Genomic DNA, 14,239 nt, shown 5'->3' on the forward strand with positions numbered 1-14,239 from the left:
CTGCATCTTCTGATGTGGAAAGGATCACTTCTGATAGGCACACTTTTAGGCAGTGACCTAGGTGTCATAGATGCTTCCAGGGGTGTTCCCCATGCTGTTCCCATGTCTTTTCAGCACTGTATGCATGTGTCACACAGCACATGGCCAGATAAGATTGTAAAATGTTAAAATGACATTTCCCGGTGAATGCATTTGTCACGGTTGAAAGCAATACAAAAGTGCAAAAACACATAAAAAATGCTACTTGTGAACATAGCCCAAGGTGTGGAGGAGTATTTTTATTTTTGATTATTTATTTTACCTTATACACAAGTCTTCACCCTGGAAAGGAAGTTCCTTAACATATTTCATAGGAAAACCATTTCAGTTTTGTTTTTGAACGTTTTATTGTGAACCCGTAAAAGTGGCTTAATACCTCTGACCACGATGTTGACAGCAGTGACCTGGGGGTCAGAAATGCTTCCTGGGGCGATGCCCATGCTGTCCCCATGTCTTTTGAACACTGTCACTATCGTTTTGGGCACTTTTTAGTCATTCTACAGATTTCCAGGGGTGCCGCCGCAAAAATGCTCGGATCTCCCATAGACTAACATTGGGCTCGTTGCTCGGGTCGAGCACCCGAGTGTCACGGCGAGCTCGGCCCGAGCTTCAAGCACCCGAGCATTTTAATGCTCGCTCAACACAACAGAGCACCCAAAAATTACAACCATGCCATCTACTACTATAGAACACCCAACAATCACAATCATGCCATTTACTACCACTGAACACCCAACAACTACAACTATGCCATCTACTACCACAGAACGCCCAATAACTAGAATCATGCCATCTACTACTAAAGAACACCCAGCAACTACAACCATGCCATGTATTACCACAAAACACCCAGCAACTACAACTATGCCATCGACTTCCACAGAACACCCAACAACTATTACCATGCCATCTACTACCAAAGAAAACCCAACAATTACAACCATGCCATCTACTATCACAGAACGTGCAACAACTACCATCATGCCATCTACTGCCACAGAACACCCAACAACTACAATCATGTCACCTACTACAACAGAACTCCTAACAACTATATCCATTCCATCTACTACTACAGAAAGCCCAATAACTACTAACATGCCATCTACTACTACAGAACACCCAACATCTACAATCATGACATATACTACCACAGAATGCTCAACAGCTACCAGTGTGCTGTCTACTGCCACAGAACACCCAAGAAAAGCAATCATGTCACCTACAACAGAACGCTCAATAACCACAACCATGCCATCTACTACTACAGAACACCCAACAATTACAACCATGCCATCTACTACCACAGATAGCCCAATAACTATGACCATGCCATCTACTACTATAGAACACCCAACAATCACAACCATGCCATTTACTAACACTGAACACCCAACAGCTACATCCATGCCATCTACTACCATAGGTCGTTCAACAACTACAACCATTCCATCTATTACTACAAGATGTCCAACAACTACAACTGTGCCATCTACTATCACATAAATTCCAACCACTATAATCATGCCATCTGCTACCATGAAACACCCACAGCCTTAACATATTCTCCTGAAGGTATCTTACTTAATTTATTAAACTTACCATAGAGCATTGGTTTTCCAGCCTTGCTATCTGGCAGTTTTCCATTTGAAGAGTCTACCCAACAAAACTAATTTTGGAATCCACCTAATGCACCTGTAATTAGCAACTTGATTTTCTTTTTCGTCTCATTCCTTGACCAATTTAGCAGTTCATGTCCAACGTGTGTAAAGAATGATGATGGTAATAATATTTAACAGTGATCACTTTAAAGTAGAATTTTACATTTAACGTGTAGTATTCAATCTAAATACGTGCAATTATCTGCTCTGATTCAGTTCTAATGTTATGATTTCATCAAAGGCTAACTTGCTTTTTGTAAGACACGTCACTATGCACATCACATATGTCATGCACCCATTGGCACGATTACATTGTTTTCTTACTTAGAAATAATTTTACTTTTTTTCATTTTTTTTCCAGGGCCAGTCAGTGCTAGTACACAAACTCCAACAACTAAAACCATGCCATCTACTACCACAGAGCGCCCAACAACTACAACTGTGCCATCTACTACCACAAAAATTCCAACTACTACAACCATTCCATCTAGTAGTACAGAACGCCCAACAGCTACAACCATGCAATCTACTCCCACAGAACACCCAACAACTACACCCATGCCATCTACTACTACAGGACGTCCAACAACTACAACCATGCCATCTACTACCACAGAACGCCAAACAACTACAACCATGCCATCTACTCCTGAAGGTATCTTACTTAATTTATTAACCTTACCATAGAGTATTGGTTCTTCATTCTTGCTATCTGGCAGTTTTCTTATTGAAGAGTGTCTCTGTGAAGATCTCAGGTTGTGGGTTGTAATAATCACCTTAGGCAGGTTAGCAATGCAACTATTTTTTATTCCTTAGATCCATGGTTTTACAACAGCTCTAGATAAATACATTGCCCCCAATACACAATATTCCCTCCCAGGGGCGCTAGTACCACTGCCTTTGTACCAGGCGATACTCACTGTCTCCCAACTTTTGATTGGCACACAAATTTTGTATCGCCAGCCAGTAAAATCTGCAGTCAATAAAGCTTAAGGATTATATACTGCCCAATATAATAAATAATAGATATAGAAAATACCTGGGGTTTTAGAAAGCTAATAAAAATTAACTACGACCATTCCATCTAATACAATATAACTCCCAAGCACTACAAACATGCAATCTACTACTACAGAGCGCTCAAACACTGCAACCATACCATCTACTACCACAGAACACGCAAAAACAATAAAAAAAAAATCTACTACCACAGAGAACCCAACAATTACAACCATGCCATCTACTACCACAGAACGCTCAACAACTACAGCCATGCAATTTACTACTACGGAAAACCCAACAACTACAACCACCCAACAACTACAATCATGACAACTGCTACCACAGAACACCCAACAACTACAACTATGCCATCTACTACTAAAGAACACCCAACAACTACAACCATGCCATATACTACCACAGAACACCCAACAACTACAACCATACCATCTACTACCACAGAACATCCAACAGCTACAACCATGCCATCTACTACCACAGAACGCCCAACAACTATAACCATCCCATCTACTACCACAGAACACCCAACAACTAGAATCATGCCATCTTCTACTAAAGAACACCCAACAACTACAACCATGCCATCTACTACTACAGAACACCCAACAACTACAACCATGCCATCTACTACCACAGGACACCCAACAACTACAACCATGTCATCTACTACCACAGAACAAACAACCACTATAACCATCTCATCTACAACCACAGAACTCCCAATAACTGCAACCATGAAATGTACAACTACAGAATACCCAACAGCTAAAACCTTGACATCTACTACTAAAGAACACCCAACAACTACAATCATGACAACTACTACCACAGAACACCCAACAACTACAACTATGCCATCTACTACTAAAGAACACCCAACAACTACAACCATGCCATCTACTACCACAGAACACCAAATAATTACAACCATGCCATCTACTAACATAGAATACCCAACAACTACAACAAAGCAAACTACTACCACAGAATACCCAACAACTACAACCATGCCATCTACTGCCACTGAATGCCCCAAACCTGCAGCCATGCCATCTACTATCACAGAATACGAACCAACTTCAACCATTCCATCTATTACCAAAGAACTCCAGAACACTACTACCGTGCTATCTACTACTACTGAACACCCAAAGACTACAGCCATGCCATTTACTACAACAGAACACCCAACAACTTCAACCATACCATCTACTAACACAGAACACGCAAAAACAACAAGCATGCCATCTACTACCTCAGAAAACCTAACAATTACAACCATGCCATCTACTACCACAGAACGCTCAACAACTACAGCCATGCTATTTACTACTACGGAAAACCCAGCAACTACAACCACCCAACAACTACAATCATGACAACTACTACCACAGAACACCCAACAACTACAAATATGCCATCTATTACTAAAGAACACCCAACAACTACAACCATGCCATATACTACCACAGAACACCCAACAACTACAACCATACCATCTACTACCACAGAACATCAAACAGCTACATCCATGCCATCTACTACCACAGAACGCCCAACAACTATAACCATCCCATCTACTACCACAGAACACCAAACAACTAGAATCATGCCAACTACTACTAAAGAACACCCAACATTTACAACCATGCCATCTACTACTACAGAACACCCAACAACTACAACCATGCCATCTACTACCACAGGAAACCCAACAACTACAACCATGTCATCTACTACCACAGAACAAACAACCACTATAACCATCTCATCTACAACCACAGAACTCTCAATAACTGCAGCCATGAAATCTACAACTACAGAATACCCAACAGCTAAAACCATGACATCTACTACTAAAGAACACCCAACAACTACAATCATGACAACTACTACCACAGAACACCCAAGAACTACAACTATGCCATCTACTACTAAAGAACACCCAACAACTAGAGATGAGCGTTGTTCTACTCGAACTGTTCGCTAATCTCAAATTCGAGCTATTTTGGGCGGTGTTCGAGCCGTTCGGCGAACACGAATGATTTGAGAAAAATTCGGCTGTTCGAGGTTATGTTCGATAACTGTTCGTGCACCAAAATCATAACTGGATTTTTTCTCAGTAATGATGAAAATTAATGTTAATACGCAGTTTGAGTGTACAGCGGGGTGGGGGGAGGGGCAGGGGATGGATCTCTGCAGGAACAATGAAGATCTCCATTTTTTTTTCTCTTTCCCGCATTTGCAGTGGGGAGGTGCAATCTGTCAGCCTATCAGCAGCGCACACACGGAGCGAAGTGCTTTTTTTCACACAAGCAAGGGCATGTGTCATTGGCAGTGTATGTCACATGTCCTTGCCCTATAAGACCAAGCCATTTTCCCCGTCGCCACCATTTTCTCACTGCTGCAGCTGCGTGTTAGACGGCACCGCTGTTGCTGTGTGCGCTATACCTTGTTAATTTCAAGCCAATTTTCGCACAAATATACAGATAGCTTGGGAGTAGGGAATAGTTGTGATTGCAGTCCTTTTAAGGACTAGGTTACAGCATTTCCTACGACTTTTATCAGGGAGGTCTGTGCTCTTAAATAGATAGGTTGTGGGAGTAAAGACTAATTGTAATTGGAGTCCTTTTCAGGACTAGGTTACATGAGTTCCTATCAGTTTTTGCCAGGCAGGTCTGTGCCAGTGCTGTGCAAGTTTTTTTCACAGCATTTGGCTGAATCTAGCAAAGCTAATCCTTTTTGGCCTATTGCAGAGTGTGTTAGTCAGTGGAGTAGCCTATCTGTGTTGCAAGATATAACACCTGTGTATAGAATACCAATTTTTTTACTGCACCTAGTGAAGTAAAATCTTTTGGGCATAAAATCATTCTATTAGTCCATCTATACTGACCTCCATCAGGTTGCAAACTGAATATAATTTTTTTCTGCATCTAGCTCTGAAAAAATATTTGGGCTTCTAGCAGTGTGTGGGACTTGGTCTATTAGTCCATCTATACTGACCTCCATCAGGTTGCAAATTAAAAATAATTTTTTTCTTCATTTAGCTCTGAAAAAATATTTGGGCTTCTACAGTGTGTGGGACTTGTTCTATTAGTCCTTCTATACTGACCTCCAGCAGGTTGCAAATTGAATATAATTTTTTTCTGCATCTAGCTCTGAAAAAATAGTTGGGCTTCTAGCGGTGTGTGGGACTTGGTCTATTAGTCCATCTATACTGACCTCCATCAGGTTGCAAATTAAAAATAATTTTTTTCTGCATCTAGCTCTGAAAAAATATTTGGGCTTCTAGCAGTGTGTGGGACTTGGTCTATTAGTCCATCTATACTGACCTCCATCAGGTTGCAAATTAAAAATATTTTTTTTCTGCATCTAGCTCTGAAAAAATATTTGGGCTTCTAGCAGTGTGTGGGACTTGGTCTATTAGTCCATCTATACTGACCTCCATCAGGTTGCAAATTAAAAATAATTTTTTTCTGCATCTAGCTCTGAAAAAATATTTGGGCTTCTAGCGGTGTGTGGGACTTGGTCTATTAGTCCATCTATACTGACCTCCATCAGGTTGCAAATTAAAAATATTTTTTTTCTGCATCTAGCTCTGAAAAAATATTTGGGCTTCTAGCAGTGTGTGGGACTTGGTCTGTTAGTCCATCTATACTGACCTCCATCAGGTTGCAAATTAAAAATAATTTTTTTCTGCATCTAGCTCTGAAAAAATATTTGGGCTTCTAGCGGTGTGTGGGACTTGGTCTATTAGTCCATTTATACTGACCTCCATCAGGTTGCAAATTAAAAATATTTTTTTTCTGCATCTAGCTCTGAAAAAATATTTGGGCTTCTAGCAGTGTGTGGGACTTGGTCTATTAGTCCATCTATACTGACCTCCATCAGGTTGCAAATTAAAAATAATTTTTTTCTTCATTTAGCTCTGAAAAAATATTTGGGCTTCTAGCAGTGTGTGGGACTTGTTCTATTAGTCCTTCTATACTGACCTCCAGCAGGTTGCAAATTGAATATAATTTTTTTCTGCATCTAGCTCTGAAAAAATAGTTGGGCTTCTAGCGGTGTGTGGGACTTGGTCTATTAGTCCATCTATACTGACCTCCATCAGGTTGCAAATTAAAAATAATTTTTTTCTGCATCTAGCTCTGAAAAAATATTTGGGCTTCTAGCAGTGTGTGGGACTTGGTCTATTAGTCCATCTATACTGACCTCCATCAGTTTGCAAATTAAAAATAATTTTTATCTGCATCTACAGTACCTCTGAAAAAATATTTGGGCTTCTAGCAGTGTGTGGGACTATTTGTATTAGTCCATCTATACTGACCTCCATCAGGTTGCAAATTCAAAATAATTTTTTTCTGCATCTAACCCAGCCAATAGTTTTGGCCTAATACCACAGTTTGGCCACTCAGCTCTGCTCGGTTACCATCCATTGTTTTTTTGTGCAAACAACTCCAGAGTTGTGAATTAGTTAACCACCAAAATGAGTGGAAAAAGGCCTGCTGCTGGTGGAAAGGGGAATAGGCGTGTTGGGAAGGGGAAAAAAGGTTGTGTCCGTGGGGTAGGTGTTAAAGCAACAGTAACATCTGCAGAAGAAAGACCATCTTCCAGCCAAACTAAAATGTCTACTTCTTTTAGCGGACAATGTGATAAGATCCCTTTCTTACGGCCACGCCAATCGCTACAAATTCCAGATGAGGCACAAAAACAGCAGGTGCTTCAACGGATATCAAGTGCTCCTTTAAGTGGGCTCTCCTCCACATCAACTTCAACATCACAAATACTCCAGTCCTCAAAGGTGTCACCCAAATCGCACTTGCTTCCTCACAGCTCCCAAATCTCCAGATGCCCGTCTGAGTATGAGGTAGAACAGATGGTTGAGTCTGCAGAGCTGTTTACTCATACTATAGCCTGGGAATCAGAGGTCGACTCCAGCGCTTCTGTGAATCCAGACGAGGAAATGATCTGCACTGATGCCCAGAATCTTTATGAGTCGGATCCAGGACCAGACGCAGAAGGTTCTGACCATAATGTAGACCCTCATTCCCAAACTGTAACTCCTGTTGGTGGAGACAATGAGGAAGACGATGATAAGACTCAAATACCTGATTGGAGCGACAACTTTAGTTTTTTGTCAGGGCAGGAACAGGTTGGCTCTGAGGACGACGGGTGTGATAACGCACAGGGTGATGATGATGAGGTCGGAGATCCCACTTACTGTCAACCCACAGTCAGCCAAGAGATGAGGTCAGCAGAGGAGGTGGAGGAAGATGCTAGTGACGACGAGGTCAGGTTGCGCCTTCCTGGACAGAGACGTATAACTGGAAGCACGTCAACAACTGCATCCTCAAACACAACTCTGCCTCTCACCACAAGTCGTGGTGGCTCTTCAGGTCGCATGGGTGCTAAGCCTTGCATAGCCTGGGCATTTTTTCAGATCGATAAAGATGACCCAACTCGTGTTATCTGTAACATTTGTCAGCAAAAGCTAAGTAGAGGCCAAAAAATACATAGTTTGAGTACTTCATGCATGAACCGGCACATGGACATGAAGCATAAGTTGCAGTGGGAAGCTCAGTGTGCTACAATGCGGCCTAGCCGGCCGGGCCAATCACCGTCTGCCATATCTTGTGCATCCGCGGCCTCTTCATCCTCTGTGACTGGGGGGACAGCAGTCACACCTGTTTTGGGGCGCAGACCTGCCACCTCTTTACCCGCAACAGCCAGCGTGATTGGCAGGTCATCATTTTCTTTGGAGGTGGTAACACCAGCTGGTGTTGAGCGCTGTCCGACATCGATAGCACCACCTTTGGATCAAGGCAACCTAACATGTCCGCCTGCATCTTCCTCACAGACCGGCAGTTTGCCGGGGACACCCTTATCAACCCCGTCTAAGCACAATAGCCAGCCCTCGGTCCCTCAGATGTGGACAAGTAAAAGACCATTTCCTCCTAGCCATGAGAAAGCTAAGAGGTTGAATTTCACCATCTGCAAGCTCTTGGCTACAGAAATGCTGCCTTTCTGCCTGGTGGACACAGAGGATTTTCGAGACCTTATGTCCGTCGCAGTGCCCCAGTACCAGATGCCCAGTCGGCACTACTTCTCAAAGAAAGGTGTGCCTGCGCTCCACCAGCATGTCGCACACAACATCACCGCTTCTTTGAGAAACTCTGTGTGTGACAGGGTGCATTTCACCACAGACACTTGGACGAGTAGGCATGGACAGGGGCGTTACATGTCGCTGACTGGGCACTGGGTAACTATGGTGACAGCAGGACAAGGGGCTGCTGTCCAAGTCTTGCCGTCCCCACGAGCTGTGCGTCAATCCTCTTTATGTCAAAGTTCCTCCACTGCTTCTGCCTCCTCAACCTCCTCTCGGTCTTCCACCTGCACCCAAAGCCTGTCTGGTCATGCCACAAGCTTTCTATCTGCGCAGAAGGGATCCTGCACACCTCCTTACTATGCTGGCAGTAGGGCTCAACGTCATCAGGCGGTTTTTACATTGAAATGTCTGGGAAATGTGAGTCACACAGCTGAGGAGTTGTGGTCAGCTCTGGAGAACCAATTTCATGAATGGTTTTCTCCACTGGACCTGAAACCAGGGAAGGCCGTGTGCGACAATGCTGCAAACCTGGGTGCGGCCCTTCGCCGGGGCAATGTCACACACGTGCCTTGTATGGCTCACGTGTTGAACCTGGTTGTCCAGCAATTTTTAGCCCACTATCCCAGACTAGATGGCCTTCTGCAGAGGGCACGGTCGCTGTGTGCTCACTTCCGCCGTTCGCATCCCGCAGCTCAGCGACTTACATCTCTACAGAAGTCGTTGGGCCTGCCACTTCACCGGCTAAAATGCGATGTGCCTACCCGGTGGAATTCAACTCTGCACATGTTGCAGCGACTGTGGCAGCACCGACAAGCCCTGGTGCAATACGTTCTGACGTATAGGCTGGGCCAACGAGATTAAGAGGTGGGGCAAATCACGCTGGAGGAGTGGTCTCAGATCAGGGACCTATGCACCCTTCTGCACAGTTTTGAAATGGCGACGAAGATGTTTAGTGCTGACGATGCCATTATCAGCATGACTATTCCGGTGATTTACATGCTGGAGCACATGTTAAACAGAATTCGGAGTCAGGTGGTGGCACAAGAGGAGGTGGAGGAAGTAGAGGAGGAGGAGTTGTATGCGGAAGGGCTAACATCTGCAAGGTCCAGACGGTCGGCAGCACCAAGGCGGCAGGCATGTGAGGGTGGGGGAGATGGTTTTACCAGGGCGCATGGTAGCAGCCAAACTAGTGAGGAAGGTGCAGGAGCCCAGGAAGAAGTGGAGGACGAACTGATGGAAGACTCATCAGATGAGGGAGACCTTGATCACATTTCTGTTGTGCGAGGTTGGGGGGAGAGGACAGAGGAAGGAAGCATGATTGTTACCTCGCCACCAACACAACAGGGACTTGGTGCTCCTGGATGCGCAACACACATGAGTGCCTTCTTGCTGCACTACCTGCAACATGACCCTCGAATTGTGAGAATTAGAAATAATCCTGACTACTGGGTTGCCACACTGTTAGATCCCCGGTACAAAAGTACATTTGCAGAAATTATTCCTGCCATAGAAAGGGATGCACGCATGCAGGAGTATCAGCAGAGACTGTTGCAGAATCTTACATGTGCTTTTCCACAAAATACCAGTGGTGCACGTAGTGAATCTCACAGTTCCAACTTGCCAACCGTGGGACCGTCAAGTGTTCAGCACTCAAACCGTAACAGAACCACAGTATCTGCTGGTAACATCAATTTTGCGGAATCATTTCACCACTTTTTTAGCCCATCCTTTGCAAGGCCACAGGAGACAAGAAGTCTGACACATAGTCAACGCCTAGAGACGATGGTACAGGAGTATCTCCAAGTAAACATTGAAGCCACGACTGTGTCACTGGACCCTTGCTCTTTTTGGGCTTCCAATCTGGATAAATGGCCGGAGCTAGCCACTTACGCCTTGGAGATCTTGTCATGCCCCGCAGCCAGCGTTCTGTCTGAACGTGTGTTCAGCGCTGCTGGTGGTGTGCTGACAGATAAGCGCACGCGGCTCTCCACTGATAATGTAGACAGACTCACGTTCATAAAGATGAACAAATCATGGATCCGAAACGACTTTTCTACCCCTGTGTCATCCTGGGGAGAGTAAAAGCTTGATGATTGGTTAAAATCACCCTACCAACCGTTTTAAGCTTTCAAATTACTAATCATGTTTATCTGTATCTTGACTGGAAAATAATTTGGGCTTTGTAGCAGTGTGCAGCACTGATCCTATTAGGCCATCTATACTAAAGCTTCACCAGATTTAAAATTAAAAATAATTTTTAGCTGCATCTAGCCCGGAAAATAATTTTGGGGCTCCGAGATGCGCAAGGCACATAAGTGCCTTCTTGCTGCACTACCTGCAGCATGACCCTCATATTGTCAGAATTCGAAGTAATCATGACTACTGGGTTGCCACACTCTTAGATCCCCCAAACTTTTCGATCAACCTTTTCATTTTAATAAAGACCAAAAAAATGGTCATTTTTGAAATTATAAGCATTAGCAGGTTGTTAGAAACTGAAATCAAACAGTTTTCAACTCAAAACTTTATTCTAGGTGATGTTACATTTTCACATAGGACCCCTTGTTCGAAAGGAGCTTCTGAACTCTCTCGTCCATTGAATTTGTCAGGTTTTGGATGGTTTCTGCTTCAATTGTTTTGCATGAGGACAGAATACCCTCCCAGAGCTGTTGCTTAGATGTGAACTGCCTCCCGCCATCATAGACACTCCTTTTAATGATGCTCCAAAGGTTCTGAATGGGGTAGAGGTCAGGGGAGCATGGGGGTCACACCATAAGTTTGTCCCCTTTTATGCCCATATCAGCCAGAGATGCAGATGTTTTATGTGCAGCATGAGATGGTGCATTATCATGCAGAAAAATGATCTTGCTGTGAAATACACGGTTCTTCTTCTTGAACCATGGCAGGAAGTGCTGTTTGAGAAAATCCACATACATTATGGAGTTCATCTTTAGCGCCTTCAGGGATCCTAAAGGGGCCGACAATCTCTCTCCCCATGATTCCAGCCCAAAACATTACTCCACCTCCTCCTTGTTGGCGCTGTAGCCGTGTTTGCGTGGGGTGTCCATCAACCAGCCATCCTCCACTCCATTCATCTGGACCATCGAGCGCTGCACGGCACTCATCCGTGAACAAAACAGTTTTGAAATCAGTCTTCATGTAATGTTTGGCCCACTGGAGCCGTTTCTGCTTGTGTGAAGTGGATAGAGGAGGTCGACAGGATGGCGCATGCACAGCTGCAAACCTCTGAAGGACCCTGCATCTTGTTGTTCGGGGGACGTTGGAGGCACAAGCAGCTTCAAAAACTTGTCTGCTGCTATGACAAGGCTTTTTTGCCGCTGCTCTTTCAACCTGACGTAATTGCCTGTAGGAAAGAGTCCTCAATTTGCCCTTATCAGCACGCACACGTGTGTACTGTGAATCAGCTACATACTTCTTGATTGCCAAGACACTTCATCCTGATCATCGCACAATGTTGATTGTAGTCATGCCTTGACCTAAACACTCCACAATTTGTTGCTTCTCAGCAGCCGACACATCCTTTTTCTTTCCCATTTTGGCAGAAAATGTAGGCTGCTTAATAATGTGAGAGAGCCTTCTTAAGTAGTCTTGCCTTTCATTGGACACACCTGCCAAACTAATTAGCACAGGTGTCTGCAATTGCTTACAGTGATATAAAGAGCCCTGACACACATCACCATCAATGAGTTTAACTGACAAACAAACAAATTCTTCCCTTATCACTCCTAAACACTTTTTGTATAATAATTTGGAACGCAGTGTACATGTGCTTTTCCACAAAACACCAGTGGTTCACGTAGTGAATCTTACAGTTCTAACTTGCCAACCGTGGTCTGTATGGAGTTGTTCAATAAAGGGCCCAAAATTAAGATAACATAGATGGGAGAGGTCTCTATGAATAGGAATTCCTAAGTATTTGATACCCTGTGAGGGCCAGGCAAAGGGAAAGTTGGACTGGATGGAATCCTATATGGATTTGGGGAGGGAGACAACGAGGGCCTCAGACTTCGCTGCATTGATTTTAAAATTTTACCATGTAACAAAGTGATCTATTTCAGCCATAACAGCATGGATGGATATATGTGATTGAGTGATATATACTAGGACATCATCAGCAAATAGAGAGCACTTGTACTCGGTGCCTCCCACCTCAATCCACCTAATATTGGGGTTATGGCGAATTGATGAGAGCAGGTGCTCCGTCACTAGGATGTATAAGAGAGGGGACAGAGGACATCACTGCCTTGTCCCATTGGTGATTGTGAAAGGTGATGAAAATGTTCTGACGCACCCCCTGGGCCTTGGGACACCCGGAGCCGGACCCTTTTTGGTGGATGCTGGTGGTTGTAGTCTTCGTGGTGGCGACCCAGTTCCGTGGCTCAGGGCGGTCAAACCAGTGGCGGAACTATTTATGTGGTTTTCATGTTTAAATGTCCGACTACGCCACCCGTGGATTGCGGTCAGAGTGAACCGCCGCTACAGGGCAGACCACTGAGGCTGGTGTTGTGGGTGCAGCAGAGCGTAGAATAACTCCCCACGGGAGGAGTATAGCCTCAGGGCAGTGTATGCGGAGGATGGGGGTGATGGTGCAGGGCAGCAGCAGTAACGACACGGAGTCAGTGATGCAGTTCAGGGCCTTTACTCACAGTTCTTATTATCCAGACCACGTCTGCAGGTAACGGCTGCCCACGTCGTACTGTGCTCACCAGGTGAGGGGCTCAGACAACTCCCAGATAACTTTGGAGCACTTCACAGGACCCCCTTTGTGTGTCCTTTGTCTGGCCTTTCTTACCAACACTTCTGTCCGGCTGCCTCGGGCCTCCTCTTGGTAAACTTGGCGCCAGTTTCCCTGACCCTATGTGATGCCTTCCTAGCGGGTGTAGCGAGGGGCTGCGCCACATAAAATGTCAGAGCCTCCGGTTTCTAGCTGAGGGTCGTTTCCTGCCTCCACTAGTTCGGGGACCGGTCTCCCCCTTTGGCCTGACCCCTCCACGCAGGTGGATTCGGGCGTGCGGTGGCGACTCGCCCGTCCGCACCCCTGGGATCCCTTCATTCCTCGTTCCTGGAGCCTTCTCCGCTCCTCTTCCTTCCTTCTCCCTCTTCCAGGCCTGGGCCTCTGTTACTAGGCCCGCCTCCGGAGCAGAGCTCATGCAGAGCCCCTGCTCCCTGCCACTTCTGCTCAGACTTCTCTGCACTGAACTAAGATGGTGCCCACCTTTTATACTCCCTTCTCAATGCACCCAGGAACTGCTTCCTCCCTGCTCCTGCACTACAGGGTTCCCCTTCCTCAGTGTTCCCTCCCCCCACTCCAGCCAGGGACAGGGACTGTCGTGCCCATCTCAGGGGCATATTGGTCGCCCTGCCCCACGGCAATGTGGTGTAATGCATG

The 14,239-nt window shown here is 45.1% G+C and overlaps 1 protein-coding gene across 1 annotated transcript in view; it reads left to right on the plus strand.

Moving 5' to 3' along the window:
• The window catches only part of LOC141155582 (uncharacterized), a 232,326-nt gene that overhangs the window by 209,990 nt on the left and 8,097 nt on the right, over positions 1 to 14,239 (plus strand). Inside the window, exon 16 of the mRNA XM_073642452.1 lies at positions 2,062 to 2,355. Coding sequence (XP_073498553.1) covers positions 2,062 to 2,355 — 294 coding nt within the window. The remainder of the gene's footprint in view (positions 1 to 2,061; positions 2,356 to 14,239) is intronic.

Source organism: Phyllobates terribilis, unplaced genomic scaffold (assembly GCF_046119375.1).
Source record: "Phyllobates terribilis strain yellow unplaced genomic scaffold, ASM4611937v1 Scaffold_7__3_contigs__length_470593459, whole genome shotgun sequence".
Lineage (NCBI taxonomy): Eukaryota > Metazoa > Chordata > Amphibia > Anura > Dendrobatidae > Phyllobates > Phyllobates terribilis.